The 17,518-nt window shown below is 41.4% G+C and overlaps 1 protein-coding gene across 5 annotated transcripts; it reads right to left on the reverse strand.

Annotated features, from left to right (window-relative positions):
• Positions 1-464: 464 nt before the first annotated feature.
• On the reverse strand, positions 465-15,725 carry LOC109638614 (macrophage-stimulating protein receptor-like). 5 transcript variants are annotated; one of them, XM_020101675.2, is made up of 21 exons: positions 15,551-15,725; positions 13,592-14,881; positions 11,029-11,205; positions 10,792-10,911; positions 9,935-10,105; positions 9,671-9,837; positions 8,786-8,915; positions 8,498-8,634; positions 7,920-8,099; positions 7,707-7,803; positions 7,288-7,512; positions 7,043-7,189; positions 6,798-6,954; positions 6,524-6,613; positions 6,031-6,240; positions 5,868-5,948; positions 5,595-5,776; positions 5,336-5,445; positions 3,918-4,083; positions 3,699-3,835; positions 465-3,496 (listed from the first exon to the last, which is right to left on the reverse strand). In XM_020101675.2, the coding sequence occupies exons 2-21, from the start codon at positions 14,801-14,803 to the stop codon at positions 3,265-3,267; spliced, it is 4,128 nt and encodes a 1,375-aa protein (XP_019957234.2). In that variant the 5' UTR covers positions 14,804-14,881; positions 15,551-15,725; the 3' UTR covers positions 465-3,264. The 5 variants fall into 5 exon arrangements, with proteins under 5 accessions (XP_019957234.2, XP_069392316.1, XP_069392308.1 ...); XM_069536215.1 differs by having other exon boundaries at positions 6,031-6,237; positions 15,551-15,707; XM_069536207.1 differs by having other exon boundaries at positions 13,592-14,963; positions 15,551-15,705.
• Between the last annotated feature and the right edge of the window lie 1,793 nt (positions 15,726-17,518).

A 17,518-nucleotide genomic window follows, 5' to 3' on the forward strand; every position in this document is an offset into this window, starting at 1 on the left:
CCCAGAGCTCACAAAGAGATTTTTATGAAGTCACAGGTGAATGAAACATGGTAAAGAGCACCTTGCAGAGATCTCTGTGTTACAGCAAGACGGTTCCAGGTTCGAATCCCGGGTCTGGAGTCTTTCTGCAGGTTATGCATGTTCTCCTTGTGTTTGTGTGGGTTTCCATATTAGTTTAGACTTGACTGAGGTGTGAATGTAAGGGTGAATAGTTGTTTGTCTCAATACGTCAGCCTCTCACCCATGGTCAGCTTGGCTCCTGCTCCCCCTGTGACCCTCAAAGAATGTATTTACTGCAAATGTTGGGTTTATTTGGTCTCATATATTTTCAACTTGCATAAGTATAAACATTTGACAGCTCACTCAGCTCAACCTTAAGATAAGCCAAATTGGCAGCAGTCACATTTGGCACTTTAGAAGCAGCGATCCATCTATATTTTCCTGGCTGGAAAAAAGAGACATGGTTTGTTTAAGTTGCTTTAGTTTCAAACTTTGGCGATGACATTGATTTTTTTGTGCTCTCCCATCTGTTGGGACCACATTTGTATAAGTGTCTTAGCAGAAAACAGTTCACCAAGACTGGCTAGTTTCTTTTCCCCTCGTCCAGTTTGTCATGGATCACACAACAGCTGCTGTATGATATTTGCAGTTTCACAGATTCCAACCAAGAACTGCTTCAAAAGCAGGGCAGTGTGAAATGAAAGTGTAAAATATTTATAAATATATACACTGGAAGACAACAAAAGGAATTTTAGACCAGACACTTTAGGGGTCTGCAGCTCAGTGCAGCTATTTCCCCTCACTGCGCTACTGGGTTGGGATGGGGCTCTCGCTCACCCCATCTCTCTCTCTCTCTCTCTCTCTATGGTGCTATGGACGTTTCATTGATTCATTGGTAGTTATGAAATATTTATTTACCCCTATGGAAACAACTTCTTCAAATGGAAATTTTACTGAAAGGCAATTTGTTCGTCATGAACAAATGAACTGTTGACTGTACTGTTTCAGAACAAACTGACCAGTGCTACCCAATCAAACAATTGTGTAATGTATCCTGTGGCTCTGGAGGCTTAATTTTAAGTCTGAGAAAATAATGCTGGTATCATCCAGGGTTTTCTCAACCTGTATTTTTGCTTGGGTTTCCAGTTTCTACACTGAATGTGCCCCCTCCCATTCCCCGGCTCTATTACAGTACAATGATTAATAAACTGCAGACTCCCCCTTTGAGCTGTGCAGAGCCTAAGGTCTGATTTTCAAAGTGTTTCATTCGACAATCGTTTAATATTTTGATCATTTAAAAAAAGAAACCTGCCACACACGTGTTACTTTGCACAAAATCTCCCACACTTGAGCACACTTAATTTCTCCCTTAGCAATATACTTTACATTTACAGTATTATAGTATTTTTGTTTCAGCCTGGAAGTAATCTCATACAACATTGTCCGTGTTGAAATCAGAACCAGGACAGAAAAAAAACAATAACCCTAAAAAATAAAATAAATCAAAACAAGAGTTAACATTCATGGTCAAAACATAGCAGTTAGAGAACTTGTTTTTAGGCTAATGGGAACACGTTGTGTCTTTTCACCATTGTGAGTTCATGTAAACCTCATTATGCGTATTCCTCATCTAACCCTTCCTCCTCTTCATCATGTGCAGTCGATAAATAATAATCGATCAGTTGTAACCAGATCTTCAACTGACCAGTAACCATTTACGTGTGTTGGCTTCTCTTAGTCTTAAATAAAACTAAATCCCTTGTGTGAAGATTGTGTAGAGCAAAAAATAACCATCATTTCCTGTTCCACCATCATCACCTCGTATTCAAATCCCAAACCTCCATCTGAACACAACCAGTACCTTTTTAAAATCTGAATGCAACAGATAATATTTTTTTGGATTCAGAAACATTTAAAGACTATGTTAAAAAATGCTAGATACACAGATTGGGTAGAAACATGCAGTTTTTAGTCTGAGCTGAAATATCCGGACCTCTAACTGTGTATTTTTCCTATCATCCACCTGGCAGAGAACTGGAGCTGTGCTGCCTCAGACCTGTGTCATTGCATAGCATCATTTTTTCAGCAGCTTTTATTAGCTGCTTTCATGAAGAACTCCTGTGCCCTCTCTTCCCCTTGTTAACTGCAGTTTTTATAACCTGAACACCAGATTTAAAAAAAAGTCAAGAATAAAATGTTATGTAGGTGGAACATAGCCCATCTGCAGCACCTGCATATTTTTATATATTCAGGGTGATGTTAGAAAAAACAAGTCCAGGTAGACATTTCTGTTGTGCTATGAGCAGTAAACCATATTTATGTAGAAAAAGACAGTTTCGTGCAACCATATTCTTTGTAACTGGTCAACACAAAAAAATTATTTGGTTAAACCACACTGCATAATTAGTCTGGGTTTTAAAAAAAAATCAGTGCATGCATCCTAAAATGCTGTGGATTGTCTGATTTGTTGTGGAGATCATTTTGATTAAATGCAGAAATGTATTGATTTGTTCAAGGACTGGATTTGTCCCATTTGCTCAGCAGGTACATATAGTTGTGTTGTTGGTGAAACACCTTTGTGTTGAGCTGTAGCGCAGAGCGTCACTGCAGCAGCAACATGAGTTGATCTTTAGAAGGAGGTGTTGGTTGCCCTCTAGTGATAATGACAGGTACAGTTGATATCACTGTATAATTCAGTAGGTGCAGAGCTGCTGAATATCAACGGAGCTGTTCTGCATCCAATATGATGATTTCACAGGCACCCGTACCATTATAGTTTGTGATCTATTGTCTATATGAAGGGATATAATCCATATTATATCCCCATATAGCAAGAAAAATGTTAAACCCTGAGCACAAGTCAGCATTCATAGACATTTATAAAATATCCTCATGTAAGCCGACCTGATTCTTTTCTATAAATCTGAAAAAAGCACGTTACATTCACTTTGTCTCATTCACACTTGTGCTTCAGATGTTTGAAACAGAGTAAAAACACTTCCTTCTATCTGCACATTGTCTCTGTTTTGTGACAAAAAAAATTTAACAAAGATGGAGAACTTCCAGTGTGAATTCATCTTGGCTCCAAACTGACTTTGTCGTACCCATATTGTCTTAAATCAGTAGCCACACCCTCTGCATGCTCAGGTTGCACATGTTCAACAACCAATGGGACGAGGCAGAATATCCTTCCTCTTGAAAGCTTTCCAACTTTGAGTCAAGATCATGTTGCTATCACGAGGGTCTCATGAGCTCTTGAGACACTCAGCTGGTGGCATGACCGTCTGTGTCCGAGTCTGAAGCCTCTGCTGCATCAACAGATCCAGTCATAGAGGGGTAAGGCCTTGGCTGGTCCAAGTTTACATAGTTAGCCTTCAGACCTATGTAGTGCTCTCCTTCAAGACAGGACAGGATGTGTTGTACTTCTGTAACCAGGATGTGGAAGCTCGGCCTGCACTCAGGCTCCGGGTCCCAACATGCCAGCATGATACAATAACTGTGGAATGATAAATGAGAGAATGAGTCAGCGCATCACTAGGCAGGTGTGTAAACTACTGAATGATGGCTGTTATGGGCTTACTACAACCAAGAACCTAAGAGCAGAGTCTCTTCAAGGAATTTATATTTCAAGATATTGAAGTAATTGCTTCCTGTCATTATGTTGTGTGATGTTTCTAGTGTGCTGTTGTGATTCTCACAGAGTATCAGGGCAAAACTGGGGCTGTGGAAGCCGTCGCCCCTTCAACAAGTAGTTTGTGATGTCATATGGGTCCACTTCTGGATATGGGCTAGCACCTCTTGTCAGCAGCTCCCACAATAAGATGCCATACGACCACTGGGAAACATAAGCAGTGTCTTATAGATATATATATTACAGATTCAAACATATTTCTGTGGGCATGCTCAGGTACACTCACCACATCAGACTTGATCGTGAACTTCTGCGTTTGCAGGCTTTCGATGGCCATCCACTTCACTGGCAGCTTCACCCGTTTGTGGTCTTGAATGCTGTAGTATTCCTTGTCAAAGATGTCCCTCGCCATACCGAAATCTGCCACCTTCACTGTGAAGGTTTCATCCAGCCTGAGGAGAGGAGAGATTGTTAGAAAGGATCCGCAGTTCTACACACACACTCATTTAGAGAATCAGTGCAGATGACCTGTAGTGATCCCATTAGAGTTTTGTCATACACTGGTGAAATGCACGACTGAAATTATCTCAAAGAAAGCAAAGAGATGTGTTTCCCCAAATATCAAACGATAATATAACCTGTTTATTTAAATCAAACTAGAACGGCACTCAGTAGAGCTCATACCTCCACCAGGGCCCAACAGTCCCCATATATTCAATCACGCTGCAACACATTTCACACACTCATAGATATCAGTTCCCCAAATGTGCCAGATATTTCATCCAGATTCATGAGTATTATTTTTTGAAAATGTTGAAGAACGGCGCAATGTCAAAGAAATTGGAATCCATTTATGGGCGTTTCCCTGATCAATACACGCTCCTTCCTCCAAGTTTTGTGTAAATCTGTTCAGTTGTTTTTGTGTAGTCTTGCTTACAAACAAACAAACCAACCAACAAATGGGCAGGAGTGAAAAGATAACCTCCTTGGCACGAGTAATAAACAGCCATCCATCCATTATCTACTCCGCTTATCCTTCGTGAGTGCTGGATTAGCTGGAACCGATCCCAGCCTAACATTGGGCACACCCTGACAGGTCACCAGTGTATCACAGGGCTGGTATTGAGACAACCACAGTTGCACCAAAGGTAAATTTAGAGTCTCCAAGTAACCTAACCCTAATCTGTCTTTCTTTGGACTGAGGGAGGAAACTGGAGGACACGAATAAAACCAACCCACACACACACACAAACTCCACACAGAAAGTCTGAACTAGGATTTGAACCAAAAACTTTCTTGCTGTGAGGTGACATTGCTCATCACTGGACCAACATACCTATAAAAAAAAAACTATACCCCTAATGTCACAATTAGATATGGTCAAGGTAATCTACTTTGTTACATTTATGATTTCACTATTGTTGGCTTTACACCATGGTGTACACCTGGGTGTAAATACCAACATTAGCAATCCAGCCCAGGAGCAAACCGCATGGTTGGTAACACTGAGGTGCAAAAATATGTTGTATGTCAAGCACTGTATTAAATCAGTGGTGCAATTCAATAATCCACACCTTTAACAGTACAGCTCAGGTGACACATCAACTTATCAACGTCAGGTGAAATGGTTTCCTCTTGACCTGTCAAAGCTTTTTTTCATTGTCACGCCATTGGCCAGTAAATCAGTGTGTGATTCACACTCACATGCAGTTACGTGCAGCCAGGTCTCTGTGGACAAACTTCTTCTGTGCTAAATATTCCATCCCCTTGGCAACCTGGAGCCCAAATCCAATCAGGTCTTTCACTGTCGGGTTCTGTGGAGGGCAAAGAAACAGTCAGAAGAGCTGATTAAACCAGAGCTCATAGTTTGCAGTTGTAAAAAAAAGAGCCAGAGTGACAAAGCAAATATGGCCAGTCATGACCCTTTCCTTCCAGAAAATGTCATTGTCATTGCGTAATTCACCCTTTTCTCAGAACGGATGAAATGACGCACATCCCCATGTTTCATGTATGGGAGCACCACCAGGGGGAGTCCTTCTTTAGGCAGCATGATGCCCAGCAGAGACAGTATGTTCGGGTGGTGAAAACCTTTCATTATGATTCCTTCTCTGAGGAACTGGTCCACCTCGCCCAAGTCAGTGATCCCTGTTTGTAAAAGAGGTACCGTTATACAGAAGTCCACCAGCCCAGAGCTTGTGTATTGTTGATTTCCTTTATTAAATACATATTCACATACTGTTTAACGATTTTACTGCACAATGGGTCTCCTGCTTTTTGCTGTCTATCAAGTATCCATGATAAACTGTGCCAAAGTGGCCTGCATGGAAGAAAAAAAGAGGCTGTTAAGGACAGTGCTATGTGCCAAAGTGTGAGAAAGAAAGAAAAGCCACGAGACAAACCTTTGCCAATGATCTGGCTGTCCTCGATTCTGAGCATGTCAGTGGGGATCAGCACATCTTTGACCTCCTCCAGGAGATCAGAGGTCAGGCTGACCATTGAGATGCTGTCCCGCAGCACCAAAGGAACAGACAGATGATCATAGCTGGCAGCGTATAATAAACCTTGGAAGGCCATTCCTCCTGAACCCGATGTTTGATGGGACAGATCTACTGTAAAGAGAAAACATACCAAATGTGACAAATGTGTATAAAAACGAGGAGGGGTGCAACTGAAAGGGGCAATTACAATCTATATTTTACTCCAATAAGGTGGTAATGTTTCTGTCTTTGTTTGTCTATTAGTCTGCATGGTTATGCAAAAGCTGTTGGACAGATTTCTATGAAACTTGGCAGAAGGATGCATTATGGATCAAGGAAGGGCCCATTCCACATTTTAGTTTACTCCTTATTTTTCAGGTCAATTTGTGCCCTGATATAAAAAAAAAGGTCACACCTCGTCTGTAGTCACCTGTTGGTGAGAAATCAGAGTTGCTGCCCAAGCGACCCTGTGAAAGCATTGTCGATAAACGATGCTCAATTCCGGCTGGAAGGACACATTGGATAAGTGAACATCACTGAACAACAAATTATGAAAACATACATTTAAAATCAGTGGCATAAGTCACAGTTGGGCATGTTTAATAATAAAAAGAGCATAGTAAAGAATAGGCATACAGGACATTCACAATCACAATTATATTGACAAGAAGTAGCAGACTTTTTCTCACCTCTCTTTTTCTTCTTCATATGGATCATCACAATTAATGCAAGGCCAGCACCTACTACCAGTGCAGCAATGATGCCCAGCACGATGCCTGCGATTACTGTGTTATTGTCGTCATACACCACTGTGCCAACATTGTATGCTTCCCCATTCACAAACACCTGCAGGGACAGATTAGTACTCTTTGCTCAATACATTACATACATACTTTTATCAGTTGATATATAATAAAGTGTACTGGTCTCTTACATTGACAGGTGACCCCTCACTGGGAATAAACAGGCCTTTAGGAATCCTGCAGGTCAGTTCATTTGACAGAACCTGAACGTTGCAGTCCACACCACCAATGGTCATTGTGATCTTCATGCATGAGTTCACACTGTTTAGTTTTCTATGCTGTTAAATGTGTGGAAAACAGTTATAATGTTAAATAAGTGGCAATTGTTATTTGATAAATACAAAGGGAATAAAAGAGAGTGCGTGTGTGAACATACATGCAGCGAAACTTCGGTTTCTCCCAGCTTCAGAAGTAATTTCCTTTCGTCGTTCTCAAAGGGAATGACATCAGCATCCGGGTGGTACTTGAAGCGTCTCTTCCAGAGGTTATTTTTACCATCCATGTGAATAAAAATCTCTCCTGTGTCGGACTCTGCTATTTCCTCTCCAAAAGCAGGAGCCCAGCATTCCATGTGCGTAGCATTTGCCGTGCCATTGCAGACCTCGAGTGAAGTCGGAAAATAAAACATTGTTTGAAATCACAACAACCATTAAAATTAAATTTGCAAGAATATGAGATCATGAATGGTCATTTACTCTGCAGCTCATGTTGATGCAATTTAATAATGTATCTAAAGTCTTCAACAAAGATAAAATAAAAGTGACTGTAAAAAATATAATTAAATAGTCAACTTACTTGCTGAAGAGATTTAATGGGATTCTCTTGAGTGTACTCAACCACGGTTCTGTGAGCGGAGTCAAGATTCTGACCTTCTATCACCAGCTTGGAGCCTCTGCAGGTTAATAAATAAACATCATTGACTTCTTCATGTAAAATCACGGTTTGTGTTATTATGATAATGTGAAGACAGAATCTTTTCACAAGAGCAGAGCGTGGTCAGCGTCCTGCCTTTTGAAACTGCAGTTAGGATGGACAGAGGAAATAACAGGGTTTTTCTTGTAGGAGAACATCTTTGTCGTTGTCACTTGAAACTTGTCAATTACAACTTTGACGGGAACATCCCCGACACCTGCTGCAGCTGTTGTTTGGCAGATGATTGAACACAATGGCCCGTCTCCTTCAGGAGCACTGAAAGAAAAAACACAACACGGGAATAGGAATAGTTCACATAAAAATGAAAATTCACTCATTATCTACTTCCTAGATAATACTAAGCCGATGGAGGGGTGGGTGTGTTTGAGTCCAGAAAACACTTTGGAGATCGGATTTGACTAATTTTTTTAGCCTAAATGTCCTCTGTTATCCTCCTCCAGAGCCCAGTTAGCGTGTGGATCACAGCTACCGGTATAGATATCTGTGCATTCTGTGACTTCTTGGTTCCTCGTGTTTGCTCCTTGATTCTTTTGTAACGCACCTCTGGATTCGAATACGACTACTTACCCTTGCTCAACTCCCCAGCAGTTCACTCTAAAGTCTGTCACAAACCGTTTAGTCAGCATCGAGGTAAAACCATCTGCCTTGCTCACCTCTGAATGTGACACTTGTTGTTATCCAAGAAGACGTCTCTCTGCGTCCCTGAGTTAAGATATCTGCCCGTCAGTGTCACCACTGTTCCTCCAAACTCAGGCCCGTACTCAGGATTGATTTCTATTATGCTTGGTTCCTTAAGAGACAGAGGTGAAATACTTTCCTGTCACAATCTAACACTGCATTAAACACAGTCACTTCCAAAAGCTAGTATTACAGAAGATGTAATGCACTGTCTCTTAAAAAAAAAAAAGTGTTTCAAATTACACAAAAGATGTTACTCTCACCACAAAAGACAAACCAGGCCACTCAGCTGTGCCTTCGATTGAGTATCGGTCCTTCACTTCGCCCTCGTGCACTTTCAGAGTGATGTTAAGGTTCTGGTTTGGTGTATTTTCCTGAATCTTGCATACTAGCCTGTGTCAAGGACATGAAAAATGAAAAGGGTGTGAGCAAGGAGCTTGCCAGACAGAAATGAATAGCAGCAAATGTGGCCAGTTACCAAACAACATTTACATGTTGAAATGTAAAAATAGTGTACATCCACTCATTGATTCTCCTCTGAGACTTGGAACAATTATTCTTTTGAATACTTGTATTATAGAGAGAAGTCAAAATTGGACTTTGATTTTAAAGCCACTTTTTTTCAACACGTATGCTGTTGTTCCTCCTCTAATCAATCTATAGATGAAGCAAAATTCACTGATTGCATCAAGCAGGTATCTTCAACGATTTAATGCTCTTGACAAAATGGGTGGAGAAACTTTCTCATCAAGTCACATAAAATATATTTTCTTTTAAAATGCATCGTCCCCAAAAAGTGTTTTCCTCTTGTGTGTCTATAAACCACAGTGTTCGTTAGCTGCTAAAATATTGTGAATTATATTACTTAAGATATCGTGTGTTTGAAAGGGATGATGCTCTAATTTCAGGGCAGTACAAAGTGTCTTGTGATTGTTTTGCCAAGAAAATGGCAGCAGTTGTTATCTTTACCAGAAAAACTGTAATGGCTTAGTTTATGCGTCAGCGCTTGAATAAAAAGAAAAGCTGATAAACAGTCAAGACCACTTAGAGCATGTTAACTTGTTGCACTGTATCTAATAGCCTGCAGAACTTCAATCGTAAATATGAAGATTAACTGTGTGGCACTGAGTGATATCTGTGTTACTCACACTTTACTGCTGCTCTTTTCAGGCAGGATAGTGCACGTGTTTCCAGAGCCCACTGTTACGATGTGGGTTTTGCTGCTAATGCTGACCGTTCGCTGAGGGGACTGAAACTCCCAACCACATAAGGTCACTTCTGTCTCACCACCAACAGGTGCCATTTTAGGGAAAAACTGCGGACGGAAGGATTACCATCCAGATTAGAACAGTGTCACTTCCTGAACTATCGTGTTTAAACTTCATGCATTGGCTTTAATCAGTTACAGTTACCTCTGTTATGATTGGTGCACAAGTGTCTGTGTTCCACTGCGATTCACACTCATGCTGCCTTGAGCAGATTCCTGAACACCAGCCACAGCTCATGAAACGCGGAGCCGTCAGGCACTCGGAGCACGTCATAAAGTGAACGCACCCAGGTCCTGCAGAAGGCACCCGGAACATCTTGAGGAAGGAGAGAGGAAGACAAGGGCGGGGTAAGCCAGAGTTACAAGAGTAAAAACAGTCATTTGACTAGAATGGCATGCAGTAGAGCGCATACCTCCGCCGAGGCCCTACATGCCCTGCATGAAACCATGTTTAAATCACATTTAAACACAAAGTCCTAAATTTCTGTCCCCTAAACATGCATAATTTTTTTACATCAATGTCACAGACTGTAAATAAAGATGGACGACATGACATCTCTCCAAAAAGTGAAGCCAAATCATCTTGATCGCCCCCTGGTGGCTTATTGGAAAATATATGGTCAAAAACCCTGCCTCCTCCATGTTAGTGGATGGTACAATGACCAAACTAAAAGTCATAAAAGATCACATCAAATAAATTTTTCTCAAAGATGGTTTCTGTCATTTTATGTAGTTCTTATTACACTGATCACCACCACATAACAATGTTAAAGAAAGTGAAAAAAATAAATCCTGGATCTCCTTCTTTCTCTGGATAATTGAATGGGATCTTTCCTAGCCCATGTTCCATCCTTCCAACAGGTTTTGTGGAAGTCTGTTCAGTAGTTTTTTCACAATTGCTCTGACAATCAAACCAACCAGCCAACCAACAAACGAACGCACTGGGTGAAAACATAACATGCTTGGAGAAAGGTAAAAGGCAGTACAATACATAAAATGTACCTTATTTCCAACGAGAAAAAGAAGCGAATCATTTTGGTACACAGATGCTGTCCTGGATACTGCAGACTCTCCCAGAGAATAGTTGGCATAAACAGTAGGCTTGTATGTGTTAAGAATCACCTAGAGAGTAAAAATGTACAAATATTTTATTTGAACTTTGGATTTCAAAAGGTTTACTTGCAAGAGAAATGATGTAAAATAATGACAGCACTGTTTTATTGTGAGACATCTGGTCACCTGCAGGATCCTGCCATCCGAGGTACCAAAATGGCCCAGCGTGTGATTCCCGATCGTGGTGACCAGGACGGCAGTGAACAGGACATCTCTCATCTGACTGTTGAATAGGTCTACTCGGTAATGTGGACTTGACACCAGAGTGGGCATGGCGTTGCATGTGTCCTTTCCTTGGGAACTCTGGGCAAGTGGATGAAACCAGTTAGCACTCAGTCAGCAACAGGAATTCAAATACTTTAGTTTTCAATGTCAACATTCTCCTCCCTGTATTTGCCTCCATCAGCTCTGGTCTCCTTCTGAGCAGATACAGCTTATTTAAATGCAAAGCCTCGGGAGTGGACTGAAAGAGGGGGAGAAAGAGTAAGCAGAGAGGAAGTGCTCCCACCTCACCTCCTTTCATTAGAACGAGCTGTGAGAGGCACAAGGTCATAAAACAGCAGTGACCCCAGTTCCGTATGTTGGCTTGGTGCCTGTTTCTCACTGAAGATTTTCAGCTACAGACATTGGAGTTTTCATTCTTTCACACATTAAACAGTATGTGACGGTAGTGTGCAGAAGGTTGATAGAGCATTAGTCACTGGTTCATAAACAGTTATTATTTATAGAACAAACAAGAATGTCACTCAGTGAAGGACAAACCTCCACCAAGGCCCAAAGGCCAAGGCTACATTACCTTTCTCAGCTACACACTGGTGGTAGTTACGGAGTTCTAGACCTATTTGATACCGTACAGCAGCTGGAAAAAAAAACCTACACCCCATATGAAACCTTTTTATTTGGATCTGCATAAACTCATCAACCCTCTGAGATACTGTGAGCAATTAAATAAAATGTTTAAAACACCTTATCTTGCAGTATTCAAGAAAGACAAAATAATCCGCCCATGATCCGCAACTGCACCAACATTTTATAGGTTATTCTCTGACACATTCATCAAGTTTACGTCATTGCTTCCAGACGTTTTTGAATAATGGTGCTAACTAACAGACAAACAGACTGAGAAACAAACAAAGTAGGATTGCCTTTAGTAGTGTGCACACCAACGCCCAACAGTGCCCTGTGGTGCCACATCCCAATCCACTAGATCCAGATTTATTTGAATCTGCACCAAATGGCCCACACTCATAAATATCTGTCCCCCAAACATGCCTCCAGTAGTTTTTGTGGAATCCTGCTAAATAACAGACAGAAATAGATATGGGATAAACTGCGGTACATACTTCCACTCTAAAGCAATCTAGCTGACTGGCCCATGTTAGTTTAACACAATTTTAAATGTCCACTCAGTGTTTGAGTATATGCAGAATCCAAGTTTTTTTTTTATCCCACATATTCATATATAAAAAAAAACTTGAATAAGAGTTTATGACTGTTTCGAGATATCCTCCGCGCCCCTCACGTTTTTTCCTATTTGCTCATGAAATAAAATGCGTAACAACCAGGCACGGTATAACACATGTCCCTCCCCATGAAATTCCTTCTTTTTATCAGTCGGATTTATAGTTTGTGTTTGTTGGCACACATTCCTGTAGGTGCACACATGGCTGTAAGAGCTCAAAGGACACAGTCTGAACTCCACGCAGGGAAACGACCACACCTTTAGTTACGGGACACAGCAGGTTTGAGGCCCTAAACTTTTGTGTTTCCTTTACTTTACTTTTACCTTTCTTCTCTGGTAGCATATTAGTTAGAACCAGGGACCAGGATCAAATCATTAAAAAAGAACAGCAAGTGTAAGATTTATCTGGAAATGCGAATCTCAAAAAATTATCTCAAATCAAATCTAGAGTTAGGGATATGATAACAATGAGCAGGAAGCAGTTAACAACTTTTGATTGTGAAACTTAACAGAGCAGAGAAATGGCGTGGCAATGTGTAGGTCACACATCTGACTCATCCACCTCTCCCATACCCACACACACACACACACACACACTGTTGTGACCCAATGACTTCAGATCACATTGCATAACCATAAGTCAACCTGAACCTAAGCCTAAACCTAATCTACTGGTGGTAGGCATTAATTAGTGCGGTAGAACATACAAGGGATATTCTCCATATTGTCCTGGGTTCTAAAATAGGACAGGGTTCGGTTTAAAAAGGTCTTCAAAAGTACAAAGGATATTCACCACCTTGTCCTATATTCTAAAAGACATAAACTTAACCTGACCTTAAAACTTATCTTTACCTTAAACTTTAATGATTTACATTATGGGAACTTGATAAAATGACTGTGTAAACAGGTTTTGGTCTCAGTAATACCTGGTCACACATTCACAAACACCCACACACCCATTCATCAGAGTTACATACAATATTTCAGCAGCAGTCAGGATTTATAGATTTATACTATATACCGACTTCAGTGTCATTCATGACGTACCGTATCTTGTTGCCCAGGACAATATAAAACCTTGAGCTTAATCATAAACTATAGTTCCAATCAATTCTGTCTGGGCGCGTATCTGTCAATTCCTGTCTGGGCACAGTTGGACCTTTGCACTGTGGCTCTGCTCTGATGACAGCACACACACACACACACACATAAAAAAGAGAAACTCACTTCATGTGGGCAGCTCTCGCACGGCTGGAAGTGGCAGAGGCCTCTGGACAGCTGCTCTGTGCCTGACTTGCAGCAGGCCTCCACGCCCAGATCAATCGCATGGTTCACTTTGCTCATAGAAAAAGCACACAGGGCTGAGTTTTTTTGCGGCTCGCCATGCTCATCCACCTTTGCGAACACCCCATACAGAATATCCTCTGTCCTGTCCACCCCTAGCTCGTCGGCCAACTCCTTTCCCACCCGCCCAAAGTGGGCCGCTTGAAGACCGTTATACACTATGTCCTTGAAACTCTCTCTCCTCCTCCTCCTGCGTTTGGGTTCAAAGCGGCACTCCAGGACCACTTCTCTGTACATCCACACCTCAGGTATTAATATTGGGAGTCGCCCCAGTCGAGTCTGAAACGCTGAATCGCCCTTAAAGGGATTTTCTCTCTGCAGGGACAGAAAGTAGACGAACTCCTTGGTAGAAAAGCTGTAGATGTAATTAATCCTGTAAGAGTCCTGTAGACTGGGGAGCACTGTCAGACCTTTCATCACCATATGAAAGCCATCCTCAGTTGAGAGTGGCCTCACCACTGATATCGACCTCCTGGGATACCGCTGTGCCACTCTGCCATCCACAGAAGCAGCGACAAAGAAAAGGAACAATGTGGCCGACTGTGGCACGATGGTGACTCTGGTGCCAAATGGACTTGCCAAACAGTCAGGACAATCAGATGGAGAGTTTTGCTCTTTTCTGAATAAACACTGTGGCTCCGGCTTTTGGGCAAGAATATCAATGAAGTGACAGATGCCATGCTGAGTGCTCCCACAAATGTACAAATATGGCAAGACAACTTCAGCAGGATCCAGAAGCAGAACCACATTGTCTGTATCCACTGGATCCTTGGGATCTGTTTCGATGTCACACACATGACAGGTCTCACAGTCCGGACTGCCAACAGGTCCAGTTCTCACCTCCCATAATTTATCCATAGTATAGTTTACTGCCTCTATGACATTCTGGGATCCAACGTACACATCCGGCTGATGCTCTTCCCAGCGCACCACTATGTTCTGTATAGGTTTGTCAGTTTGGAAGTGGGGGAGGGAATACTTTACAGTGAAATCCACCAGCCTGCGTGGGGTGGTAGGACATGTGTGCTGTCCCGAGGCGATCTGTGTTTGTATTATCCATATGCATACTGTCAGCAAGGTGGCCCAAGTGACCATCTCCACGTCACAGTCCACTGGGATCGACCGCTACCTGTGAGACACTTTCCTCAGAGAGAACATTCTGGGTCAGGAGCTCTGTGAGGGGGAGACATGGCGAGGAATGTTGAGATTTCACAGGCGGAGCAGCAACATTTGATTCCCACGTTCAGCAGAGTGTCTGGATGGGGACACTGCAAATATTTTAGCTTGTTTAAACAGGAATACAGCATAAGGAAGTGGGGGAAAGAGGAAAAGAATACTGTTTTATTCAGGAAGCATCAACAATTTTAAAAAAGGGGAGACTTGATTCGCACACATGGGGAACAGCTGTGACAGTATAAAGGCGATAAAGCCAGTGGGGAAAAAAAGTTGGTGTAGTGTCAGTAAAAAAATCTACTGTGGGCAAGACATGACATGCTGCAACTTGAGGAGCAATTATGTTCAGGACCCCAGAGCCATACAGCAAATAAACAGGAAAATACTATTACGCCTAATAATGCAAATAATGCAATAATAATTATAACAGATAGCAAAATCAATGGGTAACAATATATGCAAATAATTCAGTAGTTATCCTGCATATGAAGCTGCTCTATAAAGTGAAAACTTTTAATTTAAGATTATTGTTGAAATTGAATCTCACGTTAACTAAAGTAAAAGTGGGCTGATGATTTGTGAATAACACCCAAAGTTTGTTGAGTCATATGTTAACGTGGACTGAACCACACACCCCTCCCAAAAAACATGGGAATAAATAAAGCTTACCTCTTTGTGAAGGTGTCAGAGTGTCGTTTAAAATGTTTCCAACAGTTCCAGAGTGTGAATTCTTCTCAAGACCGAACCTCCTGCTGTCCTGACAGCCCTCTCTCTCTCTGGTCCAACTCTGTGTACTCACCTGACAGAGCTGGAGAGTCACTGGTCCAGAGTTTACAATGACTCTGAACCACAAGTCAGCAGCAACAACCTCTGCTGCGTGAATGGAGACAGGATGTTACAACCTGCTTCAAAATTAAAGCTCATCATCTCATCACATGGTGGGACTACAGGCCTGAAATGAAACCTGTCAGTGCTTCGTCCCTGGAGGATCGATTCAAATTGGAGCAGAACACAAAAGAGTCTAAAGAGAATAAAATAGAAAAGAGAGCGAATTTGAAATAATGAATATAACAAAAGAAGGAAATAAAATTATGTCCAGTATTCTGCGGCATTTTTTGGCGATGATAGAGAGAGCACTTTCAAAACAAATACTCATCTCAGTTACATCAGTCTCTTCACCCAGACTGACATCATGATGCTGCCGTCAAGCCGTTGAATAAATGTAAGGCCAATCAGATGCCTCAGTCTCTGGTGGTTCTGTGTGATAGATAAAATCTAACCTCAGGGTGCACCAAAAATTCCCACACTTATATAATTAATTACCCTAAATCCCCTTAATATCAAGATCCCTGAAAACAAAAATTGCTGCTAAATAACAAACAAGCAGGCGATGAAAACAATTACTGTCACTATAATAATATTTCTTATTCAACAACACAAAACAGGGATCTTACGATAAGATTGTGAAGTTGAAACTATACATTTAAACTTTATAGTTCTTCCAAGGAGGTCTAACTCCTGGTCGGAGTTCAACTTTCGTCGGTTGGGCTGACTTCACAAGTCCAATATCAGTACTATGTCGTGACCATAAGCATTCTGGAACTTGTTGCAGCATTTCCTCTCTTATAGTGTCTAAGCTCTCCTTAACACTGTAGATTGACTCATGTGTCATCCGCACTATTTGTGGCTGTCCCTGTCCTTGAGCAGAGATCATAATCTTAATGAATCGTTGATCTTCACTTTTCCAGTCTCATTGGAGCTAGCATCTCCCAAGTCCTTTGTCCTCCAAGTTATATCACCTCTCTTTTCCGCTCTAGCCAGCATCCATCTGATTTCAGAGTCATATCCACCTATCATCTGCTCCGAGTCACTCTGATCATCATCACTTTCAGTTTCCATCTTTCTCATCCTCAAACCACCTTTAGCTTCCATACTTGTTGTTTTCCTCTTACTTTTTTGAACTTTTGGATACATTCTTATGTTTGTTTCCGCTTTTCCCATCTCTATCGTTCGGTCATCATCATCTCTGACGCGATAGTTTCCTTCCTGACTGATCACTGGGAGCTGAGGATAGACATCCTTGAACTTCAACTCCTTCTCATAAGGTGGGGGTCTCTTCACTGGATCCGTATGTGAGAACGGTGCACTGATTTCTATCATCAGTTTTTCTGTTTCTTTAGCATTTTGTCCTATTTCTTCTGCTCCTCTGTCTCTGCTATCCTTTGCGACTTTTATCAGTTTCTTTCCCTCATTTTCAAACAACTGGAGAATGCCGAGCTCCACTTGTCTCTTTTCTTTACGTTTTGCCCCTTTTTTCCCTTTCTTTTGGTTTGCCTTATATGTAGACACAAGAACCTGCATTATTTTAATTACATCAGGGTTAAGAGTCCCCTGAACTGGCCATGGTTGGTCAATATCAGGCCAACGCTTATGCCATTTCTCCGATAACTTTACGATGCCTATGCCTTTAATTAAAGGGTTATTTTTCTGTACTATATCAACCGGAGTGAGTGCTTATTTTCATATTTTCTTTTTTCATATCGGTTTTTCGTTTGTTATAGTGTTGTTGATGTTGTTTTTATAATTACCACAAGACGTGATACGATTTCCTTCTTAATTAACCTTTTCATTTTCAGA

The sequence above is a fragment of the Paralichthys olivaceus genome, chromosome 2 (genome assembly GCF_024713975.1).
Source record: "Paralichthys olivaceus isolate ysfri-2021 chromosome 2, ASM2471397v2, whole genome shotgun sequence".
In the NCBI taxonomy this organism is placed as follows: Eukaryota; Metazoa; Chordata; class Actinopteri; order Pleuronectiformes; family Paralichthyidae; genus Paralichthys; species Paralichthys olivaceus.